This window comes from Phyllobates terribilis, unplaced genomic scaffold (assembly GCF_046119375.1).
Source record: "Phyllobates terribilis strain yellow unplaced genomic scaffold, ASM4611937v1 Scaffold_5__5_contigs__length_657084704, whole genome shotgun sequence".
NCBI lineage: Eukaryota > Metazoa > Chordata > Amphibia > Anura > Dendrobatidae > Phyllobates > Phyllobates terribilis.
Window position 1 is genome coordinate 174,903,206 of NW_027362765.1, and position 21,591 is coordinate 174,924,796.

Consider the following 21,591-nt stretch of genomic DNA (forward strand, 5'->3'; position numbering starts at 1 on the left):
TGGTCTTTGCAACTGCACTTGGGGACACTTTCAAAGTTTTCCCAATTTTTCGCACTGACTGACCTTCTTTTCTTAAAGTAATGGTGGCCACTCGTTTTTCTTTACTTAGCTGCTTTTTTCTTGCCATAATACAAATTCTAACAGTCTATTCAGTAGGACTATCAGCTGTGTATCCACCAGACTTCTGCACAAAACAACTGATGGTCCCAACCCCATTTATAAGGCAAGAAATCCCACTTATTAAACCTGACAGGGCACACCTGTGAAGTGAAAACCATTTCCGGTGACTACCTCTTGAAGCTCATCAAGAGAATGCCAAGAGTGTGCAAAGCAGTCATCAAAGCAAAAGGTGGCTACTTTGAAGAACCTAGAATATAAGACATATTTTCAGTAGTTTCACACTTTTTTGTTAAGTATATAATTCCACATGTGTTAATTCATAGTTTGATGCCTTCAGTGTGAATGTACAATTTTCATAGTCATGAAAATACAGAAAAAATCTTTAAATATGAAGGTGTGTCCAAACTTTTGGTCTGTACTGTATATATATATATATATATATATATACATATATACATACACACACATGCATACTGTATAGCTAGTGAAATAAGTATTGAACACGTCAACATTTTTCATTTTTCTACGTATATATATTTCTAAAGGAAAAGGGACAAGCTCAGGGAACAATGTTTTGCAGGTCTCCTTCCTGGACAGGAGCCCACCTCAAGTCTAATGCCTACATACTCCTGTCTCCTGCTGACCAAGAGCAATCAATGAGAATTAGGTCAGCTTTTTGTGAGATACAAATTGGACCCCATGCTGGAGGGTCAGTGCATCGGCGGCTCGGCCCCCATTAGAGAGGAATCTCTCTCCTGAATAAATCAGTCTTGATTGTGGAGCATTGCGCCAGCCAGACACAAACTCATTCACATTGATTTGAAGATAAATTATTGAAAGTGGCTTCACTCACTTTCTGCATTTATAAAAACTACAAAATGAATGTAATGGCAATGTAAAAAAAGATAGGCACTCCTTGTCCTCTCTCCTTTCAGTAGTATGTCGCTTCATCTGCCTTCGTGCAAACTAATTAATGGATTCCTAGACAGATTAATGAAAGGCAAATTGCATCATGTACATGACAAGGAAAGCAATGACAGAGAACCTGCCTGCACACAACTAATAGATAATGGCACACAACTACCCAAAAAAATGTAGATGCATAAAAAAATGGGGGTAAACATCCAGACTCCGTAGTATCTAAAAACTATAGTACCCACAGAATGGCAGGCATTATTGCCCTTGATGGTGAAGGGCACCATCTGATCAGGGCATTTTAGAAGCATAACTCTAGTTCAGAGGATCTAATAAAGAATTCAACGTCGGCTCTCCTAAATGAACGTCTGCTTGTTTTCCTGGTCTGATGTAAATGGCACTGCAGGTCCCAGTGCTCTCTCTTCTACACAAACATCCGCTCTTGTACCAGTCTGTCTGGAACATGATCGCTCTGCTGAAGTGAAAGATTTCTTAATGTTTCCTTCTCATAAGTCACATGGTCACATGTGAGGCATGGAAACCAACTTAGAAGCCTGTCACATGCTGTTGGCACACAAAAGCATATAATATAATCAAGCATATATAATATATAGATTATTGACTCTGCAAGTCACTGGCACCCTGGGGCAGTATTTTATAATAGGATCTGTATCAAAGCAACTCGAAAAATATTGACGTCTGGTACCTCTATGAGGGATCCTGCCATAGAAGGAGTACAGCTCACATACTCTGTTAAGATGCACAGAACAATCACAATCAATTGGCCCAGCCACAACCAGTGTCATCGGCTCGTATATCACAGAGAATACATCCGGTGTTTGCAATGACAACAGTTTACTATACAATTAATAGTACATGTGCACTTGCCCTGTATTTCTGATTTCAGACCTTGCTGTTAATACTAGCTAATCAGGCTAGGCATAAACGTGATCACTACTCTGCATGTGAACAGTTACAGCTGAGCTTGCATTTCGTGGTCAATACCTGTGATGTCCACAATACAATATCTACATTTGTACAAATACTGTAAATCCAGAGTGGAAATCAGAGTGTTAATTGAACCCCGAGCTAAACTAAGCCATGACTACAATGAGATGGTAACTGAAATACAACATTTTAATTATGACCAAGTATATTTTATGCTCGACTACATTTCAAAACTACACTAAACTGATATAACTCAATGGAGATATTAAATGATTAGGAAAAAGAGGACCGCTACTATATAGGGACAGTGTCAGGACCATAAACACATCAGGTTACAGCTGGGCCAAGATGACACATTGGCAATGAGCAGCACATAACCAATATCAGCAATGAGTTGGTCAGATTTTCCTTAAAGGGATGTTCCCATCTAGAACATTTATGATATAAAAAGGATTAACCTCTGAGATCCACATCTAACTCCAAAACAAGTCCCTGTTGCACATGCACTGCTCTTTATTCATTTCTAAAGGGAGCTTTGAAAGTTGCAGCGCGCTCATCTATTGGACATTTATGGCATAGCCTATCAGATGGGAACATCCCATTATTGACTACATAACAAATACCAAAAGAGATGTAGCTTATTGGTGGGGACAATAATAAAAATTATTTTATTTCTATAGTGCCAATATATTCCGCAGCACTTTACATTACAGAGGAGACAATAATCACATAAATCAACAGATATCAGGACGAGAAAGGGCCCTGCTCTCAAGCTTACAATCTACGAGGAAATAGGGGAGACACGAAAGGTGGATGATAACAACTGCTTGTATTGTATGGTCCAGCCATTAATAGAATAAATAGGATGTTCACGTAATGATGTCACCAGCCAGTATGTGTACGGACACAGAGGGCTATTAAGTGCATGTAGTGTGTGTGAACAGATGATACGAGGGCCCTGGTTTTGAAGAAAATTTTGTATGAGCAAAACAGGGATAGTTAGATAAGTATGTTGAGGCGATAGGCCAGTCTAAAGAAAAGCGTTTTTAGGTCACGCTTGACCCCTTCGCAACCTTGGGATTTTCCGTTTTTGCATTTTCGTTTTTTGCTCCCCTTGTTCCCAGAGCCATAGCGTTTTTATTTTTTGGTCCATATGGCCGTGTGAGGGCTTATTTTTTACGGGACGAGTTGTGCTTTTGAACGACATTACTAGTTTTACCATATCATGTACGGGAAAAAAATTCCAAGTGCGGTGAAATTGCAAAAAAAGTGCAATACCACAGATTTTTTTAAATTTTTTTTTACCACATTCACTGAATGCTAAAACTGACCTGCCATTCTTATTCTCCAGGTCATTATGAGTTCATAGACACCAAACATGTATAGGTTCTTTTTTATTTAGGTGGTGAAAAAAAATTCCAAAGTTTGCTAAAAAAAAAAAAAAATGGCGCCATTTTCCAAGACCCGTAGCGTCTCCATTTTTCGGGATCTGGGGCCGGGTTAGGGCTTATTTTTTGCGAGCCGTGCTGACTTGATACCATTTTGGGGTAGATCTGATGTTTTGATCGCCCATTATTGCATTTTATTGCAATGCTGCGGCGACGAAAAAACGTAATTCTGGCGTTTAGAATTTTTTTCTCGTTACGCCGTTTACTGATCGGATTAATTATTTTTTATATTGATAGATCGGGCGATTCTGAACGCGGCGATACCAAATATGTGTAGGTGTTTTTTTTAATTATTTTATTTTGAATGGGGCGAAAGGGGGGTGATTTAAACTTTTATATTTTTTTATTTTTTTTTATATTTTTAAAAACATTTTTTTTCCACTTTTTGCATGCTTTTATAGTCTCCATAGGAGACTAGAAGCAGCACTTGTCTGATCGCCTCTGCTACATAGAGGTGATGAGCAGGTCACCTCTATGTGGCAGAAATGGTCCTGTGCTATGAGCGCTGACCACTAGGTGGCGCTCATAGCGATCAGCACATGACAACCACTAGGGTCTGCTGCAGACCCAGGGTTGTCATGCCCACGCATCGGTGACCCGCGATCACGTGACGGGGTCACCGATGGGCGGGGTAAGTGACGCGCTTCCGGTGCGGCGATGTTAAATGCCGCTGTCAGAGATTGACAACAGCCAGAGATGTTAACAGCCGCGGGTGGATCGCGATTCCACCCGTGGCTGTTGCGGGCACATGTCAGCTGTAATAATCAGCTGACATATGCCTGGTTCAGTGCGGGCTCACCGCCGGAGCCCGCGCTGAACAGGGGGTGACAGCCTGGTGCGTACTAATATGTCACAGGCTGTAAAGGGGTTAAAACTGTGGGTATTGGGGATTACTCAAAGTATCCTGGGTAATGCATTCCAAAGAATTGGCGCAGCTTGCGAGAAGTCTTGGAGACGGAAATGGGAGATTTAGTAAATTGAGGATGTTAATCTTATCTCATTAACAAAACGGAGGGCACAGGTAGGGTGGTAGACTGAGATGAGGGAGGAGATGTAGGGTGTTGCTTAAGCGTGGAGAGCTTTGTTGGTGAGAGTGAGCAGGTTATATTGAACTCTATATCGGATGGGCAACCAATGCAAAGTCTGGCACAGGGTAGAGGCATTGTTGTAGCGGTTGGCGAGGAATATGATCCTGGCTGCTGCATTCAGGAGGGTAGAGTATAGTAAGAGGGAGACCAATTAGTAGAGAGTTGCAATTGCCCAGACGAGAATGAATAAGAGCAACAGTAAGAGTTTTTGCAAAGTAAAAAGGTAAGAAAAGGTTGAATTCTAACAATGATTTTGAGGTATAGAGGACATGAGTGGGCAAGTTATCGGATGTGGGGAGTGAAGGAAAGATCTGAATCAAGTATAACAGCAAGACAGTGGAAACAGCAATATCAGGTATAGGTAGGTTAGTGGAGGGAGGAAACACAACAGATTCAGTTTCAGATAGAGGGAGGACATGTTAGAGATAGTGGAAATACAATCAGTGGTGTTTTGTAATAATGCAGGTGTGATATCAGGAGTAAAGGTGTATAATTGGGTATCATCGGCATAGAGATGGTGCTGAAAACTAAATCTACGGAATATTTGTCCAATAGGGGCAGTATACAAGGAGAAGAGGAGTGGGACCAGAATTGATCCTTGAGGAACCCCGACAGTGAGGGCAGTTTCAGTAGAGTGTAAAGAGTGGAAATAGGATTGTAGAGGGTCAAGAAGAGAGTTATTTGAGAGATAGCGGATTAGACGGGAGTGGACCAAGTGTTCCAGTTTAGAGATGAAGGGAAGATTAGAGACAAGTCTATAGTTAGCAGAACAGTTTTGGTCGAGGGATGTTTTTTTTTTTTTTTTTTTTTAAGTAATGGATGTATGCTGGCGTGTTTGAATGAGGAGGGAAAAATACCAGATGAGAGAGGTTGAATATTTTAGTTAGGTGAGTGGTGTCAACCAGGGAAATGAACAGGAGGAGACGTGAGGGAATAAGGTCACTGATGTAAGTAGTAGGGCAAGAAGATGCAAGGAGCCTTATCACTTCTTTTTTCGTGACTGGTTCAAAGACAGAGAGTGTGCTAGATGCAGTGGGTGAGGGAGGACAGTGTATGGTATGAAGGGATTGGGAGAAAATTTCCTTTCGAACATGGTCAATTTTGTCTTTGAAATAATTGGCCAGATCATCAGTGCTGAGGTCAGGACCTGTAGTCCTGGATTGAGGAGGGAATGAAAAGTGTCAAAGAGACATTTAGGATTGTTGTATAGTGAGGTAATGAGGGTATTGAAATAAGTTTGCTTGGAGAGGTGAAGGGCAGAGTTGTATGTTTTAATCATAAACTTATAATGGACGAAATTTTCGGCCAGATTGGATTTTCTCCATAGACATTCGGCGCACCTGGAACACCGCTATAGGCAACGTGTATGCAGCTTATGCCAGGGTTTGTCGTCGTCTGTGCCAAGTCGTTCTATGTGTAGGAGGTGCAGCTTCACCCAGGGCACTCTGCACTGAAACATTATAATGATACATTTCAGAGTCAGGACATGAAAGGGAGGAGATTGGGGCCAATTATGACTGCAAATTCTTCATAAGTTTCTGCATGTTAACAGGGCGTATATTTCTATAAGTGTGGAAATTGGGGGTGTCCGTTCTTGAGATAAAAAAACACCCCGTTGTATAATCTTCTCCAGTCCCATAGACAATGAATGACAAAGTGGCATACATGTGCATCATCGCTCCAATCAAACTGTTCCCAAAATTGATGGGGGTACCACCATTGGGACTACCAGCAAACGGTAAGCTATTTTCACAAAATCATGCAAATCACACAGTTCAGCCATGACGAATCCTAAAGGACAGTCCTATTCGGTTCACAAGCTTATGCTCTTTATCTCAGCGGGTGGAAAGATTAGTTCATTTATTTTCCTACTTCTAACCCTTGTGCTCTTAAAAGCGAATGCCTCATGAGAAAATTACATTATTTAAACGCAAGTGTCGACACCGCTGGAACAGCGCAGGCATGAGGGGTGAGTGTGAGGAGCTGGCCACGGACTTTTTCCAGCACGGAGCATTGATACGTTGATCTTATTGTTGTGTTTATTAGAGATTTGCTTGCTCGTCAGTTTAAGATGCACAAATCTCTCCTGGAAAGTGTTCAGCCTCACAAATCAATGTTTCCATTCAATGACAGTACGCAGAGGAAGACGTGCGGGCTGGATCTCATGTATACATAAGGCCTAGCATTTCAGTCCTGCATCTGGTGGGGGCATGTGTGTCTTTGTTCCTCTCTGCTGGGGGCATCCCTAATACACAACCCTGCAGACAGGCTGGAGACTGGGCTTCTGGAACATTCTTCATTCTTTGAGCTAAAAGCAAATGTTTAAGGGGGAGGGTGTTAACACTTCTGCCCATCCAGGGGGCTGATCCCAGGAGAGGGAAAAGAAGCCACATGTTTAGTGAGGCAGTTGGGTAAATGACACCAAGGATGTAATGGTGAGGTCCTGGTGCCCCCGTATGGATGGCCTATGGAGATTGGAGATGGGTTGCTGGAGCTTGATACACGGTCTACGGTCGTGATAGCGATTGTTTGGATGTGAGGAATTATCTTAAAGACTGTTGTCGCCAGCTGGAGTGGGAAACATGTGCTACGGTCGTGGTATGCAGCATGGACTGTGACTACAGACTATACTGGTGGGAGATTCAAAAGTTGTGGGACAACCAAAAGTTGGGAGACAGTGGGTATTGTCTGGTATGGGGGCAGTGGAACTATCAGCACCAAGATGGGATCTTGTGGACTGGGGACATTGCACTGTGACCATATACCCGGAATTGCCATAAGACCATGTATGTAAGGAATAAAAATAGTTGCATTGTTAACCTGCCTAGGTGATTATTACAACCCACAACCTCAGATCTTCACAGTTGAGTATAGGTGTTTTTAGTAGTATAGGTGTCTTAGTAGTATACAGCCCCTTTAAGGGCTCATTCAGAAGAGCATATAATATGGATTTGGATGTGTGTTCTGCCTGAGTAAAAATTAATTGGGGCAGTTCAGACGACAGCTTTTCACGTGGATAGAGCGTCCATGTTAACAATATCACAGCATGCACTTTACTCTTCCGTAAATCAGATGAGACTCGGCTATAGAAGCCTATGGGTGTGCAAAAAAAAAAAAATCGTATCCCATACGGATCATCAGTATAACATCTCATATTTATGGTACATTGTCATTAGTATCATAGGAAACTGTTTTTGATCAAGTACATTTTAAAAATCGCAAAATACAGACACACAGATAAAAATTGTCCATGTTTTCTGGAGAAAATAGGACGAGTCTTCATATTCTCGTCTGACGCAGGCTTTATACCAAGCTGATGCCAGCTGTGTTACATACCAGTCATCTGCTTGTAACTGCAGTGACCGGAGTTACTTGCTGGAGGCCCCTGTAACTGGCACTGCCATGTTATTCCTCCTTAAGCGCTGAAAAAAGAAAAATTGAAATGCCAGAATTGCCATTCTTCAGTCCCTCCCCTATGAACCCTCCCGCAAATGGAAAAAAAAATGTATCGCAAATTGGTATAAATTAAAAGTCAGCAAAGAACAAGCCCCTACAAGCCCTATTGAGGAAAAAATAAAAAAAAAACAGTTAAGGGTCTCAGAAAATTACAATGCAAACAAAAGTTAGTTTCCTTTCCATTATTTCTGAATTTTTTTCTACCACTAAAATAATGGACAAGTTTGGTATTACTGTAATCTCACAGACCTGGGGAATCATATTGCCAAATAATTTTTACTGCAGATTGAACTCTGTAAAAACAAAACCTAAAAAAAATGGTGGAATTGTATTTTTTTTTTATTTCACCACGCTTGCAATTTTTTACGCGTTTTCCAGTACAAAGTATGGTAAAACGCATGTTGTGTTTCAAAGCTAAAACTCATCCCACCTAAAGAAGCCCGCATACGGCTTTGATAAGGAAAAATAAAAAAAAGAAAGTTATGGTTACTGGAGAAGTGGAGGAAAAAAATAAAAGCACAAAGATTAAAATTCCTCGGTCCTTAATGGGTTAAATGTATATTTATACATTTTTGTACATTTGTTTCTCCTAATATTACAATCTGTATAAGAATATAGAAATCTTGCAATTTTCATACTGGCCACTCAATAACACCACTCATATTTCCTGTTCTTTACAGAAGACTGTTCAGCAGACTCTATAATAACAAACAGGATTACAATCACTATACATAGCAGGATCCACCAATCATAGCAGCTGATGTCACAGTTGCTTCTCCCTTCACAATAACCTTTGCACACACTCATTAGATGCAACAATACAAAAGATAGGGATAGGGACAGAGTCGGTTATTGCTTTATTGCTGACATATTGTATATGTAGGTTTCCAGAAATAACAGGAAGGATTCTAGAATCATAGCCAGTTTGAAAATTACAAGATTTATTTTATTTAGTACAGATGGTGATATGAATTAAAAATAAATATAAAAATAAATTTAACAAAAAAATAACAAAAAAAACCTGATTTAGACAGCAAGTCATTTTCTGATGACACATTCCAATTTAAGAGGCAGTTACACAAATTTTAGAAAAGACGAAAGAATGGAGGAATGAAGCACTGCCTGGATTGAAGCAGCATACAAGACTCGCAGTACTGTAACAGGCACTTCTGCGTTACCTTATGATTGGCGAAAACAAAATGCAAGAAGGGGAAAAATGCTCCTTAATAGTGCATGTGACAAAGGGCATGACCAGTATTACCAGCTGAAGCTCGCTGAGAATAATTATGACATGGACATGACATACACAGCTCTATAGTCCAACATTACTAGCTCAACATACCATTAAAAACAAAAAATGGTGCTATTGATGGAAATCATCACAGGAGGTTCAGTAGGTGTTGTCGGCACACTGTTCAAAATGAGGTTAAAGTTTGTGAGATAATTTCAGAAATATCGTTCAATGTGGACTCAAGTCAACGTATCTTGTTATATTGAGCCACCAAAATTTTTCCTGATTAAAACCAGACAGCTATACTTATATTTTTTATTTTCTGTACATGATTATGGTGGCAGCTATCTCGTCTGGCCTGATGTTAAGAGGATCTGTAACTATCTTTTTTTTTTACCTATTATGAGCGCAGCATAATTTAGGGGCAGATACCCGGATTCTAATAATGTGTCACTTTGCTGGAGGGCTGCAGTTTTGATTAAAAACGATTTACTCTGCTGCAGATCTACTAATTTTATAATGCTGAGCTTTGCATAGCCCCATCCACACCACTGACTGGCAGCTTTCTGTGTACACTGTGCATAGGCAGAAAGTTACCAATCAGTGGTGGGAGCGTGTTTAGACCTGGCAGCAGGTTTACTAATCTCCTGCTGATAAAACAATGGATTTTATAAAAACTACATCAAGCAGATCAGTAAGTGACACATTCCTTTCCAACTTTCATTTGACACATTCTGCATTACCAAAATTGAATTTTAGTTTGTGTTGTTTATAAGATCCCAAACTAATAGCCATGCGTGGGATTCCAAATCTGTGATGCACATCTTAAAAGGTGTGCATTCCTTTAGGTTTTTCCTACTTATCTATAACAGAAAAGGTACAATCTAGACCTACTATTTTCCTACTAAGCATTGGATCTATCTGGGAAGATGTACTGGTACAATTAAAACATTTTTAGCTTGTACTTGTTCCTCTTCTAGAATCTGTTCCCATTTTTAATAGAAAGCAATAGGTGGAAGAAATCAATATTAAAAATACTAACCTACAGCCCCAAACAAAATTTAGTAAAGAAAATCATGGAAAACAACTGTCATTCAGACAAATTATTCTTATAATTTTTTATTTATATAGCACCATTGATTCCATGGGGTTACATACAAAATATAGATATCACTTACAGTAAACCAACTAACAATGATAGGCTGGTACAGAGGTAAGTGAACCCTGCCCTTGCGGGCTTACATTCTACTAGAATCAGGTGTATTATAATTTTTTGCTGCTGCCAACGGAGGTCATTATTTTTGTTTTATACCTCTATCAAAGATATACAATGAACTGTCACTTAACCCACTCCCTATTTGTAAGATTACTGGCTACAAGGACTATCCAGTATCGTAATCCATTACTGCTGCAACATGGGTTTCTGCATCCAATTGGATCTGTATAAATTTGTTTTCCCTTTAGTGGTAAATCTGTAAATTTTACATGCAGCCAAGTGTATGTACACTTTACAGAAATTGAGGTCAATATTAGAAAAAATTGAGCAAAGACAATGTCAATGGTTTAATCGAGATTCATCATAAATATGAGTTATTAAACGAAAGTGCCAAAATAAAAATTAGATTGGTAAGATAGAATACCATCTATTTTGTACCCAAGCACAGCACTAATAATGAAGTGCTCTCCACCCGCCACGGATGCTGAGCAGGATTCGGTTCCTGTAGGCACCTGCTCCCTCCCATGTGATCAGGTAAGGTGAAGCTTTAGCGGAGTGTCTTCCTGGCATTCTGCTAAGTGATACTGCCCCCTCCAAATGGAGCAGGCCAGTAAAAGTATCCCAGTCCTGCTGTGCAGCTCCCATAGGGCTCCAAAGTGATCTGTCTCACTTTCTTGCTGCCTTACGGGAAGTCTCTCCAGAGAGCAGGGTTTTTTTCTTGCTGTAATCGCAGACAGTCTCTGTGCTCATCCACATTTATTGCCATTAATGGCCTCAGTCTTCTAGCTGTATTCCAGCTCATCTCCAAGACGACAGGAGGGCTCGAAAGGTCTCGAGCACAGAAAGAAGGTCAGCTCTGATAGATTAATATAGTAAGATAGGAATCCGTCTTACATTTGGTCTTTGTGTAATACATGCAATCACATCAGAAGGCAGTTGATTAGAATCCCATCACACAATGACTTTTTATGACAGTATATATTTTACACATACTCTGGTTAAGTCATGACAGTAATTCCAAAGCTGGGTCTTACTGATAACTCCTTATGGGTGGAACATCTCACATGCATTATGTTTAAGGTGAATTTTTGGGTTTGTAGTCTAAAAAGAACTGTGCATGTAAAATGGGCACAGACATTTATATTATTCCTATATTTGACCAACTTCTACAGCCTATTTTATAAAGAACTCCCCTTCCTCCTCCCTTGATATCTGTAGTACATTCTTATATTATTTCTTGACTTGTAGCTCACAGATAGAACAGTTTCTCTAATATTTATATGTTAGATTTTTATCCCATTGTACGGAATCATGAAAAATAAAGAAGCCATAATAAAAATAATGCCTAATATGGTGAGCTACACCCAATCACTTTCACCAGATTTCCATTTCTTAAAGGGGTTGTCCACTAGTTTGATGCTGTCATGGCAGTCCTAATATTACAAAACTAAAAACAAAAAAAGACCATAGATACCCACCTACTGGACATGCGCCATTTTTCTGCACCAGTCAGTTGTGTTGCCTGCCAGTCTCTTGGCTTCCTCTTCCAATGAGGAATGTCACTTAACTGCTGCAAGCAATCACCGGCCACAAATTAGCTGCATACCTGACTTTCATGTGAGCTACAATAAAGTCACGGCCGCACTATCAGTATTCGGTCAGTATTTTTTCTCAGGAGTGGGGGCCAAAACCAGTAGTGGGTGATAAATGCAGAATTGGTGACTTTTACCTATAAATTCTCTTGCATCCATGTAGAAACCCAATTCCAAAAAAGTTGGGACATTGTGTAAACTGTACTTATAGCCATATTTTATTCAGAACAGGACAAAGTATACAGATCAGAAGTTGAAATTTGTGAACAACTGCATCTAAAAAATTGTGGAACAATTTAAAAAAAATGTTCCTCAAAATGAAATTGTAACTACTTTAATTATTCCACAATCTACAGGACATAATATCAAAAATTTCTGAAAATTTGGAGAAATCCATGAGCACAAGGGAAAAGATGGATGTTCATGATCTATGCGCCTCCAGGTGGCACTGTATTAAAAACGAGCGTGATTTGGTCATGCAAATCACTGCATGGGCTCAGGAATACTTCCAGAAATCATTGTGAACACAGTTCACTGTACAATCCACAAATGCAAGTTAAATATTCCATCAAGCATAGAAAAAGCCATATATCAACACAATCCAGAAAATACTGCCGTCTTCACTGGGCCAAAGCTCATTTAAAATAGACTGAGGCAAAATGGAAAACTGTTCTGCAGACAGATGAAACAGAATTTGAAATTCTTTATGGAAACCACTGACGCCATGTGCAGCGGACTCAAGAGGAGAGGGACCATCCAGCTTGTTATAGGTTAAAAGCCTGCACCTCTGATAGTATGGGGTTGCATTAGTGCCTATGGCATGAGCAGCTTACACATATTGAAAGTCACTATCAATGTTGAACATTATATTGAAATTTTAGAACAACATTTGCTCCCATCCAGACAACAACTACACTGCTCAAAAAAATAAAGGGAACATTTAAAACAACACAATGTAACTCCAAGTCAATAACACTTCTGTGAAATCTACCTGTCCAGTTATGAAGCAACACTGATTGCGAATCAATTTCTCCTGCTGTTGTGCAAATGGAACAGACAACAGGTAGAAATGATAGGCAATTAGCAAGATACCCCCTATAAAGGAGTGGTTCTGCAGGTGGTGACCACAGCCCATTTCTCTGTTCTCTTTTTTGGCTGTTGTTTTGGTCACTTTTTCATTTTGCCATTGCTCTCACCCCTAGAGGTACAGTAGCATGAGGCGGTGTCTACAGTACAACCCACAGAAGTTGCTCAGGTAGTGCAGTTCATCCAGGATGGCACATCAGTGCGAGCTGTGGCAAGAAAGTTAACTGTGTCTGTCAGCACAGTGTCCAGAGCATGGAGCAGATAATAGGAGATGTGGAGGGAGCCATAGGAGGGCAGCAACCCAGCAGCAGGACCGTTACCTCCTCCTTTGTGCAAGGAGGAACAGGAGGAGCACTGCCAGAGCCCTGCAAAATGACCTCCAGCAGGCCACAAATGTGCATGTGTCTGCACAAACGGTTAGAAACCGACTCCATGAGGGTGGTATGAGGGCCCGACGTCCACAGATGGGGGTTGTGCTCACAGCCCAACACCGTGCAGGACGCTTGGCATTTGCCACAGAACACCAGGATGGGCAAAGTTGCCACTGGCACCCTGTGCTCTTCACAGATGAAAGCAGGTTCACACTGAACACATGTGATAGATGTGACAGAGTCTGGAGACGCCGTGGAGAACGATCTGCTGCCTGCAACATCCTTCAGCATGACCGGTTTGGCAGTGGGTCAGTAATGGTATGGGGTGGCATTTAATTGGAGGGCCGCACAGCCCTCCATGTGCTCGCCAGAGGTAGCCTGACTGCCATTAGGTACCGAGATGAGATCCTCAGACCCCTTGTGAGACCATAAGCTGGTGCGGTTGGCCCTGGGTTCCTCCTAATGCAGGACTATGCCAGACCGACCTCATGTGGCTGGAGTGTGTCAGCAGTTCCTGCAAGATGAAGGCATTGAAGCTATGGACTGGCCTGCCCATTCCCCAGACCTGAATCCGATTGAGCACATCTGGGACATCATGTCCCGCTCCATCCACCAACGTCACGTTGCACCACAGACTGTCCAGGAGTTGGCGGATACTTTAGTCCAGGTCTGGGAGGAGATCCCACAGGAGACCATCCGCAACCTCATCAGGAGCATGCCCAGGCAGGGAGGTCATACAGGCACGTGGAGGCCACACACACAATACTGAGCCTCATTATGACTTGTTTTAAGGACATTATATCAAAGTTGGATCAGCCTGTAGTGTGTTTTTACACTTTAATTTTGGTGGTAACTCCAAATCCAGGTCTCCATTGGTTAATAAATTTGATTTCCATTGATGATTTTTGTGTGATTTTGTTGTCAGCACATTCAATTTTGTACAGAAGAAAGTATTCAATGAGAATATTTCATTCATTCAGATCTAGGATGTGTTATTTGAGTGTCCCCTTTATTTTTTTGAGCAGTGTATTTCAGGGAAGGCGTTGCATATTTCAGCCAGACAATGCTAAATCATATACAAACTAGTCCCCGGGTTACCAACTAGATAGGCTCTGTAAGTCTGTTCGAAATCCAAATTCCCAAATTTGTATGCAAGCTAGAACAAAGTCAGCAAACGAAAACATGCCCCTTCCCCCACACACAATTAATATTCAGCTCATTGCTCACCTCTCCGCCACTGCACTACTCGCACTCCACCATCCGGTCATCTTCCTTCCTCCATAGCATGCCAAATGTCCGGCCTCTTCTCTATAGGCCTGGACTTCTGGCTACAAACAGGTCTTAGAGGTTACTGCATGGCATAAGGTTGTTTCATCAATGTAACGTGAAGAGGCTGTAGATGCAGCACGTTATGGTGGAAAGAAGAGTATCTGGCTGGAGAGAGGAGTATTATTTTTTCCTCTTTTAACCAATATTCACCTCATCACTCATCTCTGGCTTCCTCGCATCTCGCCGTTCAGTCTTCTCCTTTCCGCCATCTTGCGCTGCAGATCAAGACTCTTCACTATAGAACAGTTCTTCTGGCTGCAACCAGGTCCCAGAAGCTGGAGATACGGCATGTGACTGCGGGTGGAGATTAGTGAGGCAGTCGGAGAGGTGATTGGTATTAGTTTAGGTTTTTTTTTGCTTTTTTTTTTTAACATCTGACATTTGGAACTAGGGGTTGTGCTTAAAGGGGTGGTCCGAAGGCAAAGTAATTTTGCTCCTAACTCCCTATCTAGTTAGTGCCATAGTCTAAGCTATTTTCTAATATACTTGCTTTAAAGCGAATCTGGCCACCCTGGCACTTATCTGACCTCTAATATGGACATACAGGTGACAGAAATGTAAATCTATACCTACCTGTATGCCTCATATTAGAAGTCTTGTTGCTGTGAAATGTCTTTTTATTCATTGAAGTTTCCGATGCTTGCGGCCCCGGGAAGAAATCGCAGCCTACTGTGGTAATTATAATGTTTCCGCCCTCCCCTGCACGACACAGTGCCCTGTGATGTGCAGTCGCTGTGGCCAGATCCCGCGTACTTCACTTTTTACAGAAGGTGCACTTGTACTGTGTACTATGCAGTCATAGTACTGAAGGGATCTTGTGCGCAGGCGCAGAGTCACTGTGACTTCCTGGCACCTGCGCACAAGATCCCTGCAGAACTATGATTGGATAGTACACAGTACAAGTGCGCCTTCTGTAAAAAGTGAAGTGCGCAGGCGCGGGATCTGGCCACAGCGGAAACTTCAAAGAATAAAAACACATATCACAGCAACCAGACCTCTAATATGAGGCATACAGGTAGGTATAGATTTACATTTCTATCACCTGTATGCCCATATTAGCGGCCAGGGGGTGACAGATTCCCTTTAAAAATTCCCAACGATTCCCTAATTATGGTGCTTCGTTTCAGGGAGGGGTCAGGGGCTGCGGCAATGACCACAGCCTCTGCCCACTGATGATGCTTCGTTTGAGTATCCCACCATGCACTGGTGATACTCAAACGAATCATCATCAGACCGGAAATAGAAAAAAAACTACACTAGCTGTTAGACAGTGTAGTTAGGGCACGGTAGAGAATTTTTAGAGCAAGTATATTAGAAAATAGCTTAGATTATGGGACTAAATAGACAGGGAGTTATTAGCAAAATGAATTTGCCTTCGGAACACTATTTCCCGGGGGGGCACCTGGGAAATAGTGACCACAACATTATACAATTCCACATGTGCTTCAGTAGGGTGCCCAGCAAGGGAGTCACAAAAACACTGAACTTCAGGAGGGCAAAGTTTGATCAGCTAAGAGATGCCCTTCACCTTATATACTGGGATAGTATCTTCAGTAATAGGAACACGGACAGAAAATGGGAAATTTTCAAAACAGTCCTACATAGTCACTGTAGAAGGTACATACCTTATGGGAATAAAAGGGCGAGGAATAGGAGGAAGCCAATGTGGCTAAATAAGGAAGTCAAGAGGGCAATGAAAAACAAAAAAAGGGCTTTCAGTAAACTTAAACAAGAAGGCAGCGAGGAAGCGCTAATATCTTATAGGGAAAAAAACAAAATCTGTAAGAAACAAATAAGAATAGCAAAAGAGGAGACAGAGAGACTAATTGCCAAAGAAAGTAAAACGAATCCCAAACTATTCTTTAACTATATAAACAGTAACAGGATTAAAACTGATGGCGTTGGCCCATTGAAAAATAACCTGGGTAAAATCATAGAGGGCGATGAGGGTAAAGCAAACCTACTCAATAGCTTCTTCTCCACTGTTTTCACAAAAGAAAACAATTTATCGGAGGAAATGCAGAGTGATAAAGTAAACCCTCCGCTAAATATCACCCACCTAACCCAGGAGGAAGTTTAGAAACGCTTAAATAATATCAAAATAGACAAGTCACCAGGCCCAGATGACATACACCCCCGGGTACTAAAAGAATTAAGTAATGTGATAGACAGGCCACTGTATCTTATATTCAAGCACTCTTTATGGACAGGGACTGTCCCACTAGACTGGTGCCAAGCAAATGTGGTACCAATATTCAAAAAGGGGTCTAAAAGTGACCCTGGGAACTATAGACCAGTAAGCTTAACGTCTGTTGTGGGTAAATTGTTTGAAGGATTTCTTAGAGATGCTATTGTAGAATATCTTAATGATAATAACTGTCTAACTCAATATCAACATGGATTCATGAGGGATCGCTCCTGCCAAACAAACCTGATCGCCTTCTACGAGGAGGTGAGCTCACAGCTGGACCGGGGAGAATCAGTGGATGTTGTATACCTTGACTTCTCCAAAGCGTTTGATACTGTGCCACACAAAAGGTTGGTATATAAAATGAGAATGCTTGGTCTGGGGGATAATGTGTGCAAGTGGGTAAATAGCTGGCTGAGTGATAGAAAGCAGAGGGTGATTATCAATGGAGTAAGCTCAGGGTGTGTCAGGGTTACTAGCGGGGTGCCTCAAGGGTCTGTCTTGGGCCCTATATTATGTAATATATTTATTAATGATCTAGTGGAAGGGTTGCATAGTAAAATAGCAATATTTGCAGATGATACTAAACTTTGTAAAGTAGTTAATACAGATGAGGATAGGGCACAGCTACAGGAGGATTTAGATAAATTGGGGAGTTGGGCCAAAAAATGGCAAATGGGGTTTAATGCTGATAAATGTAAGGTCATGCACATGGGAAAGAAAAACAGCAGTCACCCATACATATTAAATGGGAAACCATTGGGGAAATCTGACATGGAGAAGGACCTGGGCGTCTTGGTTAATAGCAAATTAAATTGGAGTGCCCAGTGTCAGGCAGCAGCTGCGAAGGCAAATAGAGTCATGGCATGCATCAGAAGAGGAATAGGGGCATATGATGAGAACATTGTTCTTCCTCTGTATAAAGCGCTGGTAAGGCTGCACTTAGAATATTGTGCACAGTTCTGGGCTCCGGTGCTCAGGAAAGACATATTGGAGCTAGAGAGGGTACAAAGGAGGGCGACTAAGGTAATAAAGGGAATGGAGGAACTAGAATACCCAGAGAGGTTGTCAAAATTAGGCCTATTTACATTGGAAAAGAGAAGGCTTAGGGGAGACCTCATAAACATGTATAAATACATCAGGGGGCAGTACAGAGATCTCTCCCATGACCTGTTTATACCAAGGATGGTGACAAAGACGAGGGGGCACACTATGCGTCTGGAGGAAAGGAGGTTCCTGCACCAGCATAGAAGGGGATTCTTTACGGTCAGAGCCGTGAGACTCTGGAACTCTCTGGGAGAGGAAGTGGTGATGTCCAACTCACTTAATGAGTTCAAGAGAGGCCTGGATGCCTTTCTTGAGAACAATAAAATTACATCTTATGCTTAGTTAATTAATCCAGGGATTTAATCTGACTGCCAGATTGGTGTCGGGAAGTGAATTTTTCCTCAATGATGTAAATTGGCCTATACCGCATGGTATAGGAATAGCGGAATAGCTGCAGTGCACAAGAAATAGGCTGAACTGGATGGACGCTTGTCTTTTTTCAGCCTTATAAACTATGTAACTATGTAACTATGTAACACCCCTTTAAGTCGAATGTTTGTAAATCGAGTACTGACTGTACTGCATTCATCACAACAGCATGGCTTCACAGAGGAAGAGTTTGGGTGATGAACTGGCCCCCTGCAGTCCAAACTGTTTACCAATAGAAAACATTTGGGGCATTATGAAATGAAAATGACATGCAAGACCATAGAGCAGCTAGAATCCTACATCAGACGAGAATGGGACAACATTCCTCTTCCAAAGCTCCAGCAGTTGGTCTCCTCACCTCCGGACATTTACAGACTAGTGTAAAAGAAGAGATGCTACACAATGCTCTGTACCACCTTTTTTTAGATGGGTTTCTGCCAACAATTTCTGAGTTAATTTATTCAAATAAAATGGAAGCATGTCTAGCTTTCACCTTCTGTCTGTGTCCTATGTTCTGTTGTGAATAAAATATGGTTAGAAGAGATTTACAAATCATTGCATTATTGCTTTCTGTACATTTTACAGTTTCCCCACTGTTTTGGAATTGAGGTTGTATATTTTCTTGTAATGTACAGTTTATTTCTTTATATCAGTTAAATATTTTTGTAGAGTAAAGATTTCTAAACAGAACAAGTGAATAGCTGCTGGACCTAGCATTTCATACTTTGCAGTTATTGAGTGCAAGAGGAAGATCCTGCTATGAAAAAAACTGGACATATGGAGATTGTGGACATTTCTGCCAACATTTCTCTTTATGAAGAGCATCTTATTTGTCCCCCTGCAAGCTGCATGCCTTTCTCTTGCACCAAGTTGGCACTGGGAGTCAAGGAAAAAAACACCAGTCAGTTGTGGCAGAAGGACCAGTGGTGCAGAAACTAGGAGCCTGCGGCACAGCTGTGCACGGACTCTGAACAGTGACAAAGTGGACGGCACTACAGAAAAATCTCGCAGGAGCTGGGTTTTAATGTAGCAATTTGATTCAATTTTCCACTCTATAAAATTACCCATCACCGCTCCTTGCTGTCTAACAGACACCTTCACTCTTAATTTAACAATCTGATCCAATTCTGCCAGGGAAATTGGAAAAATTTATCACCTGTGAAATTTTATTTTTCCTTGGTTGTATCTGTTTTTGTAAAACTTCATTAACGACGATGACTTGCTGAGGAAATAATGTTGTTTTTTTTATCTGCTTGGGACAGGAGAAATGGCCCCAGCAGAGACAGTATGCTCATTAGCATAATAAAACAAAGAAGCATACAATGAGAGAAGACAAATACCCTGCAGCTGGGTACAACACAACCTATGAGAAACAGAGTGTCGCCCATGGCTTTAAATAATTAACCTCTTACCTGGAACTACCTCGTAGATGTCATCATCCTCAATAGGACTGCCTGCCCTATTCAGAGGTGGAGGGTGAATCATATGAGAGGAGTTAAGGCTGTCCACATCATCGTAAGACTCTTCATCATCTTCACAAGGTATAGAGGATGAGAGGATATCTAAGAGAAAACAAAAAGGGTCCACAAACAATGACATCTATACATCACTAAAAAATTACCTTCACATTTCTGAGGCAAATAATATGATCACATCCCTACAAAAGTGTCTCCCTTTATGTAACCCATTTGTTGCCATCCTCACCATACGTAAATCCTAAACAATTTTCCCTACAGTAAAAATGCTTTTAGGTACAGGTGAAGCAGTACATAATTCTTGTCTATTGCCATTATCCTGTTGGGGATATGTGGACCATGCATCACAGAGATCAGTCACAGATCCTGCTGTGTTCTGGGGAACCTCTGCAAACCTGAGGGAAACCTTGCCCTAACCTGTAATAATAGGACTTATTATTAATAATGATGACTTATCTGCATTGTAAGACAAGAGGGGCACAGAAGCTCATTGTTCTCAGAGACCCCCCCCCTCCCCATTTCAGGCATCAACACATAACATTGCATATTGCAATGTGAGATATGCATTGTTTTTTGGCAATGACAAGCAGCCTCCCTCTGCCCTGCAGTCTTCTCCTCCCTCAGAGCAGTCAGCGGAGGAGAGAGTATGCTCAGATCACAATGCTGTATAAGCCCTCTTTCCCGTATATCCAGCCACCTGTTTTTTTACCTCCAGCATGATAGTGAAATTCCAGAAGGAATTGATGGCAGAACTGATCCAATAGTTTTCTCTAGGATTGTTCCTGACATCCGGAGGATAAGCTTTTGCGCTAGACTAATATAAGTGACCCCAAGGTGGCTCCTGTCCCTACCTTCTTAGTCCCTTGTACCCACTGTTCTTTAAAGCGTGGAACAAAAGCTTTATAGAATATGACTCGCCCTATAAAACAAGAATTTTTTACAAATTCTGGGCAGTATTCACAAGAAAAATCATCACACTCATCTACTGCTACTGTTAAAATTAAGATTACAGCTTTATACATAACAATTCAAAGTGGAAAGACATTATTGAAGAAACAGGATAGAAGCCTTTGTTTTCTGATTCTGTTATTAAAAGATGGGGATAATTTTTGTATTGTTGTGGATCACCAGAATGGGGGATTTGTGTCCCATGTTCTCCCATGGCTGCAAACATTCAGGAAGAGTTGAATGGAACTTGTCGTGAATGTGCTCTCCAGGCCTATGTCACTGAACACACAAAGATCTGGCAATTGTTAGGGGCCCATTCAAATAGTTAGCAATCAAGTGGATAAGTAATAATTTATGTATAATGGAATACCCCTTTAACCAGCTCATGACAGGGCTCCTGACCAGCCACATTTTTGGGTTTTATCGTAGATGCTCTCTTAATGGCTGTAGAATGTTTCCTCGTTCGGATATTAAAATAATTTCTGCCTCTTTTTGTTTTCATATGAAGTTTAAATTTTCTTTTTTTTTTTGCTGCTATTGAGGGAGATATAAAGAAAAATAGGGAATATGTACAGTGGTGACCAAAAGTATTGGCACCCCTGCAATTCTGTCAGATAATACTCAGTTTCTTCTTGAAAATGATTGTAATCACAAATTATTATCTTCATTTAATTTGCTTGCAAGGAAAAAACACAAAAGAGAAT

The 21,591-nt window shown here is 41.1% G+C and overlaps 1 protein-coding gene across 1 annotated transcript in view; it reads right to left on the reverse strand.

Annotated features, from left to right (window-relative positions):
* Positions 1-21,591, reverse strand: part of SKAP1 (src kinase associated phosphoprotein 1) — a 682,301-nt gene that overhangs the window by 129,726 nt on the left and 530,984 nt on the right. The window contains exon 9 of the mRNA XM_073683515.1: positions 19,877-20,026. Coding sequence (XP_073539616.1) covers positions 19,877-20,026 — 150 coding nt within the window. The remainder of the gene's footprint in view (positions 1-19,876; positions 20,027-21,591) is intronic.